At 40.4% G+C, this 13,215-nt stretch overlaps 1 protein-coding gene across 1 annotated transcript; it reads right to left on the bottom strand.

Annotated features, from left to right (window-relative positions):
* Positions 1-4,941: 4,941 nt before the first annotated feature.
* On the bottom strand, positions 4,942-9,249 carry LOC103712391 (transcription factor MYB124-like). Its single transcript, XM_008798904.6, has 12 exons — positions 8,697-9,249; positions 8,555-8,601; positions 8,382-8,438; positions 8,188-8,260; positions 7,707-7,762; positions 7,425-7,601; positions 7,128-7,306; positions 6,885-7,024; positions 6,628-6,770; positions 6,352-6,533; positions 6,098-6,246; positions 4,942-5,657 (listed from the first exon to the last, which is right to left on the bottom strand). The coding sequence occupies exons 1-12, from the start codon at positions 8,796-8,798 to the stop codon at positions 5,553-5,555; spliced, it is 1,410 nt and encodes a 469-aa protein (XP_008797126.2). The 5' UTR covers positions 8,799-9,249; the 3' UTR covers positions 4,942-5,552.
* Between the last annotated feature and the right edge of the window lie 3,966 nt (positions 9,250-13,215).

Here is a 13,215-nt window from a genome sequence, read left to right as displayed (position 1 = left end):
ACTATGAGAGCACCTTACTCTGATACTACTTGTTGCCCAAGGTGACAAGCTAAGAGGGGGGGGGGTGAATTGGTTTTTGTTAATTTTTGATTCCTTAATTATGTTAATTGATGAGTAAGTGATTTAGAACAATACACAATACAAACAACAAGAAGTATAGTGGTTCGGTGCTCTCCTATGCACCTACGTCCACTCCCCAAGCGACCCCTTAGAAATTCACTATAATCTCGCGGATTATAGTTGGATTGTTTTCCGGGCTCACAATCCAAAAACTTTTACACTTGGTTTTCCGGAATCACCAAAAACCTATGTTGGTTTTTACGGGCTCACCAACAAACCTTCACCGTTGGTTTTACGGGTTCACCAACAAACCTACACCGTTGGTTTTACGGGCTCACCAACAAACCTTACAAGATTTTAAGAAGAAAAAGAAGGTTGAAACTCCTAGATGAGCAGATAAAACAAATGTAAGCTACAAAAAAGAGTTAGAATATAGTTATCGCTTTGATATGGTTCTTCTCTTGTTTATGCATTTAGTATAAAATAAGTTTTAATAATTTAATATAGCACAAAAAGTTTTTAAATAACTTGTAGTAAAAATAATCTAAGAAGTTTGAAAAATAACTAGCATATGGATACAATAGAAAAGCCCAAAAGCTAAATGGACTTGGATCAATTAAATGGGCTAACAGGCTGGGTGCAAATGAAGCAGGTTGACAGTGGGCCATGTTCAAGTCGAGATGGATCGAAGAAAACGTTTGCATATGAGCTCTTGATTGTGTGAGAACCCAGAAAAAAAGGGTTGATGGGCCGGCCCGAAACGATCGGGCCCATCCACCTATTACGATCGTGCCCTAGGCACGATCGTGGAAGAGAGGAGTTGCAGGGGGGCGGCGGCGTTAGAGGAGGCCGGTCATCGGAAGAGGTTGACCGTCGGAGAAGAGGGCGATCGTGGGGGAAGGCGGCAAATTTCACGAGCCGGCCGGTCAAGGAGGATAACGAAGATCCCCACCAATCACACGAAGAGGCCTCGGATCCGTGGGTTTACTCACGGATTTCTCCACCGATTCCTTGCCGGAAGGGTCGCCGGAGCATCCCGTCGGACTGAGGTAAGCTCCTTGTGCTTCATTTTCTGGATTTGGGGCGGCGTTGGTGGGGTTTTGGCTGGTGAAATCGTCGGAGAGGGATCCGAAATAGGGTACCCCTGTTTCGGCCTCTCTGTTCCAAATTTTTGCCGCTGCTGGCCGCCGGTTGGCCGAGAGATCCATGGCATCTGGGGTGTTGATTTGGATTGAGAAGGGATTGTGAGGTGTTGCCCAAGGTGACAAGCCAAGAGGGGGGGTGAATTGGTTTTTGTTAATTTTTGATTCTTTAATTATGTTAATTGATGAGTAAGTAATTTAGAAGAATACACAATACAAACAATAAGAAGTATAGTGGTTCGGTGCTCTCCTATGAACCTACGTCCACTCCCCAAGCGACCCCTTGGGAATTCACTATAGTCTCGCGGATTACAGTTGGATTGTTTTTCAGGCTCACAATCCAAAAACCTTTACACTTGGTTTTTCGGGATTACCAAAAACCTATGTTGGTTTTTGCGGGCTCACCAACAAACCTTCACCGTTGGTTTTACGGGTTCACCAACAAACCTACACCGTTGATTTTACAGGCTCACCAACAAACCTTACAAGATTTTAAGAAGAAGAAGAAGGTTGAAACTCCTAGATGAGCAGATAAAACAAATGTAAGCTTCAAAGAAGAGTTAGAATATAGTTATCGCTTTGATATGGTTCTTCTCTTCTTTGTCAAGGAATGCTTCACTCTTCAAAGGTTGGTGGAGCTCTTAATGCCTCTTTTTGATCTGCTCAACCGCTTTCTTTTGACTCTTGAATGAAGCACCTCGATGAAGAAAATTAGGGCTTTTGTCTTTCTTGGATAAGCTTTGATATTTTGCAAAAGGATGCTTTGCTCTGATGAATAGTGTCATTATAAATACTTTTCCACATGTTTAGGTTACTCCCCATTGGTTAGATTTAAAAAACTATCCGTTACTAGCCGTTGGGAGGTCAAAAAGTACTTCTGCAGAACTAGCCGTTATGCTTCTGCCCGTGCTGGGGTCGACCCAAACTTTTCTAGGGTCGACTCAAACCACTGTTCATCAGACTTGGGGTCGACTCAACTTTCAGTGGGGTCGACCCAACTTTCACTAAGGTCGACTTCTGCTACAGTGGGGTCGACCCTCTCAGGGATCACAGAACCTTGTATTTCAGCTGTTTTTCACTAAGGTTGACTCAACTTTTTTTGGGGTCGACTCAAGCTACAGTGGGATCGACTCAAGTTTCATTGGGGTCGACCCTCTCAGGAATTCCAGAGACACATTTTTGAACGACATAGCCTTGGGGTCGACTCATGTTCAGTTGGGGTCGACTCCATTGGGGTCGACTCGAGCATTCCTGGGGTCAGCTCCATCTGGGGTCGGCTCAAGAAAAGTTGGGGTCGGCCCTCTCAGTAAATTCTAGAGACTTGTTTTCTTGAGGCTTGAAGCTGGGGTCGACTCAAGCATACTTGGGGTCGACACCACTATTGTTCATCCGAGCCATTTTTGCATAGGTGTGCCTGATGGTTCCATGATGTGCCAGGGTCGACTCCACCTTTGTTGGGGTCGACTCATTCCACACTTTGTTGCATCTTAAGGTTAGACTCATTCATACAATCAATGAAATATACTTCAAGTAATTTTGAATGTATGCCATGGAAGTGCTACATACTCTTAACAATGAAAATTACTATTTTGCCCTTAAAAGTATGTTTTACTTGAAACTTTGCTGAATTAGAATTTAGAATTTACTATCCCTTTTCTATCACAAATTTTATCTCATTATTAACTCGACGGGCGACTACTTGGTTTGACTTCTAGGGCGACCAATCATTGAAAGACATCTTGATCTCATTCTTCTAATGTATCGAGAGTGTCGAACTCAGTAATGATGTATCATGTTAACTTGTAGTATTTAATTAGATATTTTCTCAATGGTTGTGTTAATCATCAAAATAACACTATCATCCTCATGAGGGATTCTAGGGTTTTAGTTGGGGATGGGAGGAGGTGGACCGAGGTCTCCTTCCTCGTGATCCCATCTCCTTTCCCCTTTTCCTCTCGTCGGTTGGCCACCAGCGGCGACGACGACGGCGGTCGTGGGCCACCGTGGCTGCCGTCGGGTGGGGGGAGCCGAGCCACCATCAGGGTGGTCTTCGGCTGATGATGGAGGAGGGGGGGACCCTTTGCTGGTTCTTGGGAGGAAGAAGAAGAGGAGGAGATCTCTTCTTCTCTCTTTCCCTTGGCCGGCCACCATCGCCGACGACTGCAACAGTGGCGGCTGGCGATGGTTCGGCCAGTAGTGTTGTCGGGTTGGGGAAGGAGAGGGCACAACCACCATGGCTGTTGCCCTTGGATCAAAAAGATTTGAGGGAGGAAGATGTATTCCCAACCATGAAGAGAGAAGAATCATCCCTTTCTCTTGGTCTCTTCATCGGGACCGGCCATCGTTGCCGGCGTGACTGCCGCCACGGCTGGCGACGACATAGGCCGGTGGTACAAGGTGGAAGTCGGGCTACCCCGACTGCCCTAGATCTGGAGGGATAGAGATGTTTGGGGATCTGGTGATGGACCCCATAGTGGATGTGAATTATGGTTTAGAATATTTAAATATTAAATAATTTAGTTTGTGATTTATAATTGATGTTGTAGGGGAAGAGTCAGCGGTGCCAGGAGATTTTGATCAGGGGACTCAGCATTCCAGCATGTAGGTTGTGATTCGGATCCATACTTGAGTCAGTCTACAATTTCAGTAAGAATCCTTACATCTGAGCACCTCTATTTATGCATGTATTGGATTTATCGTTGGATATATTTTTATCAGTATGTTGTTATGAGCTTGTATGACACATATGAGGTGTGCAATTGGTTTATTATGAAAGTATTGGAATAATTAAATTGAGAAGAATTATCATATTTTTGAGAATTTATGAAAATATGTGATGTGATTGAAATGTGATTAAACATGTAAAACTAGACATATAAAATGGGTTAGACTAACCTTATTATGAGATAGCCTCTACGAGCTTATGCGTAGGATAGCCTCCACGGGCTTACGCGTGGGATAGCTGCTACGAGCTTATGCGTAGGATAGCCTCCACGGGCTTACGCGTGGGATAGCTGCTACGAGCTTATGCGTGGGATTTGTGAAATCTTGGACTGGGTTATGATTTTGGTTAGTCCAAAGCCAGAAGTGAAAATATTAAAACTTGGAAATCAGAGTAATACGAAAATGGATCACATAATGTGCAAAAAGGATTTATGTATATGTACTGGTTATATATACTTGTTGTCTGTTGAGCTTTTGAATGATGAAATGATATTTAATTGTTGCTTTGATTATTTTATTATTATTACTGTGTGTGGCTGTTGGGATTCTTACTGAGCTGGAAAAGCTCATACTACACTTACTTTCTTTTTCAGAGGCACTGAAATTATAGAGTCCATCGGGTGGAACAAGAAATGAGATCGATATGGAGTCTGACTGCTAGATAGTTAGAAGTTAATTTATCTTTTGTTTATGGATATTTGAAATTATGTAATTAATCAGTACATTTTAGTTGGGTTTGATTTAATTACATTAATCATTAATTTTGAGTATTTATGTGAATATTGTACCTTTTAGGCCTTACATGATCTCTAGGGTTTTACTTTAGGGATTATGTGGCCGTGTCACGTGGTCGACCCGAGTGACGGGTTTGGGGCGTGACAGATTGCATCCAATACTATAATTGTTTTAGCTTAAGGAACTCATAGTTATCATTTGATGAAGTTAAGGTCATTTCTCTAAAGTGGTTAAAGCACGAGTATGCAAATGACTGAGAAACTGAAAAACTCAAGATAAGTACAACAAGGAGAAAAGGGAATTATATATTACAGAATAAAACACCAATTACAGGTCCCAATCTCCAGTCAAACAGATACAAGGAATGGTTACAGACATAACACAATCAAGAAAGCTTCCTTATTACATATCTTACACGTTAGACCAAACCAAAGAGGGCATCCACTTCAACTGGCTGGTCCTTCATCCACTTTTTAATAAATAAAGCTTGTATAATTGCAACATGATAACTCTATAATGCAGTATATATACAAGAAATGACAAACCAAACTGTTTGAGGTGGGCTGGAGCACAACAATCCTATATAGCAAGAATAAGGAATGGGAGAGCGCAAATGCTAAGCTCAATACCAAACGGGTATGCAAACAAACAAGACTAAGATGATAAAAGGCCAAGGAACATTTCAAAGCACCGGGCAACACACATCAGATACAGACCTAAGAACAACTTTTGATGAAAAACAGGAGAAGGTCCATGGCTCCCCAAAAAAGGCAACAAGAAGAACCTACAAATAGATTATCACAATATTGGGACAAAGATGATTTTTCAGAGCTTCTAAATATGAAAATGTTTGGAGAGATGTAAAAAGACCTTCAGAAATGGCACTATTTGTTAAAGGCTATCAAGAAGAGCCTTTTTGCAGGTTGGCTGTTGAGAGGATTTGGGGCTGGGGGCTGGTGATGGCAGGCCAATTATACTCAGCAAGAAACGCCTCTCCTGGACCATACAACAAAGCTATGTATTAATTTAAGAGAGAGGACACTATGAAATACTAACATATTAGATGAAAGCAAATGCAATTGTTACAAAGAACATAAAGCACCAGCTTCGTCCCTACTAAATCATCTAGGTTCAATTTTTCCCCTGGAATATAAAAGAAAGTAACACCACATACAGTCAGCATTACCCTGCTAAATAATATTATTGACTATTTCAACATCTTCCTTCACTTGATTAATGCAGGCACATATAAGTTTTCCTCCAATATTATGTGATGCTAATCCAAAATGTACCTTTCATGTTTTAGGCGAAAGAAAGGCTCACAGTCATCTTTTTTCTGTTTCTACTTGCTATCTGAGAAGCCTTTGAGTCTATGGGATTTGTGTCTATTTGAATATGCTACAAGAACACAGGAAGACACTAAAATCATTGCTTACACTTGCTGTAAATTCTGGGGTTCGAATCCCATCTGCTAATGATCGGAAAGGTGGGGTTGTTGGAAGAGGTGAGGCAAACTGAGAATTAGAAACATTGCAACTGTTTTCATCATTCTCCTTTGGCCTTTTGGTAGGAGGCGAGACTTCCTCTGCAAGAAGAACAAGTTGTATTGTGTAAATACTTCCCCGTCCCAGTAACATGAATGAATTGATGGAACTGATAAAACCTATGTTTTGTGAATATTGATTATTACCTTGATGAGTGCTTATACTTGGAAGCCGCACATTTTCATGAGGACCATTGACCTCTGCATCGTTGTTAAATGAACAATGGTCAGTCCAATGATCCCTGTCATTTCTTTGAGTTTCGAAGTGGTCAGTTGACCCCGTGCTGCACTCTGAGCTTCCTTGACTGTTTTGATGCAAATCAGATTGCCTACACAATAGACTAGTTGTGAGTTCGATGGACATGGGCCAGAATAACAGACTGAGTTATCAGCCAAAATTACTGGACAGACAATTGTTATTACCTCAAAGATTGCTGACTTATTGTATTGGTGCCCTTTAGATCCTCCATGAGGTCTCTGAAGTCATCCAGTAGAAAATCTGTTCCAGAAATTTTCCTATTCAGTAATCCAGTCTCTTCTGTTTGGGCAAGGTAGTCTTGGATTTCCTGAATTATTATTACAATTAAAATAACATATTAAATTATAGCCTTCCAATATACTTTGCCAGTTACAAACAAAGCAAGCAGGAAGTGCCAGTGAAATAGGCTAGTAATCAGCACCTTCCAGGCATCATCAAGGCTCTCCTTGGTGTTTTCTGCATTAACTTTTTGTGCAAGGGAACTTAGCATCTCCGCTTGTTGAAGCAAGGCAGTTAATTTTGGATCATCCTTTCTAAGAAAGGTACCTTTAGTCTTATTGTCTGTTTACATGCAAGATGGGGTATGTGTTAATGACATAAGAAGCAACTCCTTGAAATAAATATAGAGCAACAGTAAAAGAAATACAAGTTTATCATTGCTTACCATCACACACTGCTGTCCTTGGGTCATTTCCAATGAGATGTTGATTCAGCAATCCGCCCGCAGTGTTACAGTTTTGAGCAAGCCCTGCCAGAGGAGACCTTAACTGATCTTTTTTCATTCCATGGTTCCCAAGATATTGTTCCCTTATTTTATTTTCTTTAAGATCTGAAATATTGTACCTGTGTTGCAAAGGCAAAATACATCGAGTGTATCCGTCAGTTGCATCAATCATCAGTAACATGGAAAAAATGTGTACTTTCGCGGGTGGTCTTGATTTTTGTTTGATGTTTTCTATACCTCATCTGCTTTGTGGATAGCGATAATTCCGTTGTCTGAACTGTGATGCATCCATTTTGAATTATGACCCTCTTATTTGGGTTCAGGAATGAACCGCTATTTTCCTTGAATAAAGCCTCATTCTTCACTCTTTTCTTGCAGAGGGTAGAGAATCGGTTCTTGACTGCATTATCTGTTCTGTTGTTAAACAAATGATATGCATCAGTTCTCTACTTCTCTTGGTTTTTATTCCTCTGTAGCATTAGAAGTATGTGTTCAAAAATATTAGTCAGAGAAAATTACCTGCCAGAGACTACTTTTGCAATCTCAGTCCATCTGTTCCCATAAACCTTCTGAGCCTACAAATCAGTTTTTACTCTAATTTGTTATGGACCATATCCGGAGGTCAACTGACTCTCAAAACAGAAATTTGAATTAAAATCGAAGCAAGAGAACAGGGCCTTAAACTATGGAATACATGCTATGCAAATGTAATAGATAAGAGCAACTTCTATCAACTCAGATAATTCGATAAGAGATATAACTGTATCAACCCGCTGTCAGAATGATCAACCACACATATAAAGAACCATATAAACCCAACATCACATACCTAAGATATATGATAGATAATATAATCACAAATTTCTCTCAACAAATACAACTTTTGAGCGGAAAAATACTACTTTGCAATCAAACTAGGTCTAGACTATATCTAGAAAATAGATATTCTGAAAAAAAAATTAAACAAAAACACTTGATGCACTACTAATCCAATTCATACCTCACACAAGAGATTGTCCTCTTCTGGCGACCATCCACCTTTCTTACACTCTGAATTCAAGTACGAATTCCATCTGAAATTTCACCACCATGTTTCCATCATTTCAGGCCAAAAATTTCAATAAAACCGCAATCAAATAAACAAAAATATCGCTCCTTTTCTATTCTCTCTGAGCCATTTCCAACTCCACCTACCTTCTTCGGCACTGTCTCCCGCTCTTATCCTTGAATTGAGATGCAATTTTCGTCCAGCTGCCCAAAAACCCACATCAGAACCACCTCAAATGATCCAATTCAGCCATGGAAACTGTTCTATCAAACCAAAATAAAATAGAGACAGGAAAATAGAGCGAAATCCGGTGACTAACTTGATAGTTCCATGAAGAGCGACTTGCTCCCGGAGCAGATCATCCTCCTGCAAAGAAACCAACACCATCGTCACCTCAGAAACCTCTCCGCCCATGCAAACAAAACACGAACACATCAACAAAGAGGGAAAAAAAGAGCGACCTCTGGAGTCCAGCTGACGATACGCCGATCCTTCTTCGGAGGCGCCGCCGCCTTCCCCGCCTCCGCCGCAGCCGGCGGAGCTACAGCACCATCAGAATTCATCCCCGCCGCTTCCGTACCCGATCCCCTCTCCAACCCTCCACTCCCTGCGTCATCCAGAACCCAAATGAGAGAGCACGGATTCGGTCGAGACGGAGCCCGTCGGAAAGAGGATCCAGAGATCGAATCGAGGAGATCAGCGGATCCGATCTCCAACGAATCGATGGGGAATAATTTTCCCCGAGGATCGACTAGGGTTCTCAAGAGCGCGAATTCGGATACGTCCAAAACCAATTTAAAAAACTGGCGAAGAGGTGAAATAAAACGAGGAGATGAAGAGATTAATAGAGCAAACAAGGAAGAGGAAGTGATGGATTTCACTACCGGTGCGTTTAAGAACAGCTCATACTCTTCGTGACCGACTTTTTACTGAGGTAAAAAAATTAAATACTTAGTTGTTCGTTATTTTTCCATTTCAAAAAGTACTGCTTTCTTCTTCTTCTTCATTCTCTCCGACGAGTCGTGAACCAGGGGTGGGGTTATTTATTGTTACCCGTTCCGGCGGTGTGGTCACCGGGATCTGGTTACCTTCCTTTGTGCGATGGGAGGACCGAGGTTGGTAAGTTGCTGTCGAAGGTGACTGTAGCGCGGTTCGGACGGGGATTGGCAACGGGTGGGCGAGATTGGTTGGAGGATGTGGGCCCCGGCGAAGTTTGGAAATGAGGTCGGCGGCGTTATGATGATGCAATCCAATGCGGCTCTTTTTGTTTTTTTGAAAAAATAGAGGGAAAGCTCCCCGGAGTTTGGGATGAGGAATTCTAAAAGAGACATCTTTTGTAAGGACCCCTTTGTGCACCCCTGGATTATCACACTATTGACGCCCCAATGTTGCAGGACAATATCAAAAGATCTTGCCGATTTGATTCACCTGAAAACTTGATTCCTCTTCGAGTTGGATATAATATCATTTAATTGAGTGATCTAGATAATAACACCATTCTAATTAAATATACTATTCTGTAATGCGGTTTGTCGATTAGCACTAAATGTTAGGCCGAGATTTATATGTGCAAGTTGTACAACTAGCACTAGCCAAAACTCGTGCTACCTCGAGCATGCTTATGCACCATTTATACTTGAATTATAACATTACCCTTCGATCTATGCATTTATGTGCCTATTCATATTAGATCCTCAGGTAACATCGTAGACCACGGGACAAAGCGTTAATGCTATGACTACCTAAGTGTCGGATGCAGAATTTCATTATAGCTATAAGAAACATATTTATGAGATTCATTGCTTTGATTCTCTTGAATTTAGAAATTGAAAAAAAATATAGATTTACATATCGAAATATATAATAAAAAACAGCTGCTAGATTGCTCTCAAGAAGTTTTTTGAATATATATATTATTGTTATTATAATATAGATAGAGGCTGCCTACGCTCAGCTCATTTTATGATCAAAAGGCTACTCAAGCTAGGCTCAAGCTTGAGCCAAGCCCTAGAGATATCTTTTATATTTTGATTCTAACACAACTTTAGCCAAGCTTTTTATCAAACCAAGCTGAGTCTTTATACATTTTTACAAAACTTTTAATATTTGAGGTCTGCTCTTTTATATGTGGAGCAATGAATTTTGTATCAGTCCACTCCGTTTCCAGCCATGCCTAGCCGAGACAGGTAAGTTATTGAGCTCATCCTCAGTCACTCATAACTAACTATAGTCATTTGCAACCCTAAACATAGTTTAATATCTCTCTTGTGAAGCCGTACTTCTTATTTAGAAGCGTGCCACTCCACGCATTTTGCTTCCTTTTGGACCATACTCTTATGTCAATAAATGCAGTCCATAATGTTTGAAATAAATAATTATAAAAAGAACAATTGAACTAAAAAATTTTTTATGATATCTATTAAAAAGTATGACTTCTGGATGTAGAAGTGGAGAAGCAATGTCATGAAGAAACAATGCTTCAGGACCAACTCTGTTACCCAAATAATTCCCAGATTGCTGGGATTCTATGTGGATGGCCAAATATGCCATTCACCAGGTTGGTGCAAGTTACATTAGGTGTTGAATGTACTAAGCACCAATCTCCTCGTGCCACCTTACTTCTTTATATTTAAAAAAAAAAAAATAAGAGGGGGAGAGGAAACCTCACCGCGTAGCGGCTTCCACTGGGCTCTCCTTCCACCAAAAAATGTTCGATGCAGATACGGATAAAATTTTTTGCTCATATCCTCTCTGATCCGTGGGTCACCCCACGTATGAGTACGTCACTCCAGTACCAGCTAAATCAAATAGCGTTTCCACCGAGCGTATTCAGACGGAAGGCATCCGGTTTTCAATATTTAATTGACGCTCGTGCGTTTCGAATCTGTACCACATCGATAGAAACAAAGCTCCGTTCTAACTATGGTACGATCTCGGTGGCTGCCACCTTACATTCATGGATCGATGTGGCCATGCAGGGAACTTCTTTGGTACCAAAGTTGGGCCTAATAGCTTTTTCCTCACTAAATAGCCGTTGCAAGGTTTGGATTTTATCTTTTTTTACTTTAAAACAGTGGGACCCAGCATAGTGTCAAACAGCAGGTACGGCCACGTCAGGTGTGGGAAGAATTTCGGTGCCAACGGTGGTCCTCTGACACAGATTTCGGTGCCGTATTTTAAGTAGATTCAGAAGAACGCTGTGCCAACTGCCGTTCCAAAGTAAGTAAGGTAGTCACGGCATCAGGAATTTCCTGACTCCAAAGACTAGATTCCTTTGAGACAGGATCCGCTGCAATGATCAATGCAGCAGAGCTGATGATGAACATTTATCCAGATGACACGTGCAACCAAACCGGAAGGCTCCGTGCCACGTGGTATCTGTGTACCAGCATTAGATGGAGTCGAATCAAAAATTCAAAATAATGTCATTTTCATATTTAACAGCTTTGGGAGGTCTCCCCTCGAGTTACACGCATCAGCAACGGTCAGCTAAATGTGTGCCTGTTTTAAGTTGTCATAATATATTTAAAATAAGCTATCTTTAAGCGATTTAAACTTTCTTATGAGTTTAGCCACTCATTTAGGGGATACGTGTTATTGATTGAACCCATCTAAGTTCAAAATAAGTGCCATGATGTTTTAACAGCATAATAACACAATCCGGATAATACCTAAACTTCATCATAATTTCTAACAATATTTTTTTATTAGATCGTGTCATCATTCATCATTTTTCATTGTAGCTGGTATCTGGCTATAAGCCATTGATACAACTTAAATAAAACTACTCTTACCTGGGGGATATAAGAATAGCAATCTCTTATGGGCATAAGATTGATTTTAATTAATCATTTGTTGACACCTATGAGAGGAGAGGAATGTTTGGATTCTTATGTTGAGAACTTTGTCATGCTATCTCATAAAGTACTCTCGTCATTGTAACATTAATATACTGAAGAGGTTACTGCTAATGGTTTCTGGCATGGAGTTCGTTGCCTTATTGTGGTCAAAAATAAAAATTTTAGGTATAAATTATTGTACATTCTCCCTTTTTATTTTCTTTTTTCCTATCCTTTTTATTTTCTTTTTTCTTTTTATAAACTCTAATGCGTGGTGATGATTTAGAACGGGACGGGGGCCCGCGGTGGGATGGGCGGGGTGCGGGATGTGGGGTTTAGTGGGCTCCCACAGCCACAATTTTCAAACTAAGCACCTCCCATGTGTTGGAAGTAGCAAAGTCCACTCATGCCACTTTCACACATATTATTCTTTATTTTTTACCAACTTCTACAAGCAACCTCTCCCCCCCAAGGAACAATTAGAAGTTGGGCGTTTCAAGTAGAATTAAAGATTCATAGTTCAAAAAATAAAGAATAAAATTTCAAAAACAACTTGAATATCTAAAACTTTTAAAAAATAAAAAATAAAGAAAATATAATAATTCACTTTATTAATATTTATACATAAATATATAATGCTGCAAAACAAGCATGGGAGGACAAAAAATAGTAAACAATAGCAAACAAAATAGTAGTAGCAAAAACATTTAGCAAAACTACACAGAAAATATTTTTATGTATAGAGGCCTATTTGTCCTTGCTCCTTAAGATCATCAACGTCGCTAGCGTCTAAGGCGTCTCACCGTCACTTCCTCCTTGAGTTCTTTATTAATCTTCATATAAGAATGGTCGCCATTATTAAGGATAGCAGAACATTTTCGCAAATTTAGTTTCCAAACTTAAAAGTATACCTCCTAGTTTTGTTGGAGGAAAACAAAGAAAAATGAGTTATGTGCAATTCTATCTTGTCAGTCTTTATTTGCTTTCCTATGAATGTGTGTGTGAGAGAGACAGATTTCCTCCATTTGCTCTACATGTATGCTTTAGATAGAACAATGAATCCTAGTCTATTTGTTACATCCAATGAAAATGTAGAATTCTGTAGCAATTATAAAGGCTACTAGAGAGAGAGAGAGAGAGA

Source organism: Phoenix dactylifera, chromosome 5, assembly GCF_051530095.1.
Source record: "Phoenix dactylifera cultivar Ajwa chromosome 5, Ajwa_hap1_PhDact_Kaust_v1.1, whole genome shotgun sequence".
NCBI lineage: Eukaryota > Viridiplantae > Streptophyta > Magnoliopsida > Arecales > Arecaceae > Phoenix > Phoenix dactylifera.
This window is presented reverse-complemented; position numbering and strand designations above follow the sequence as displayed.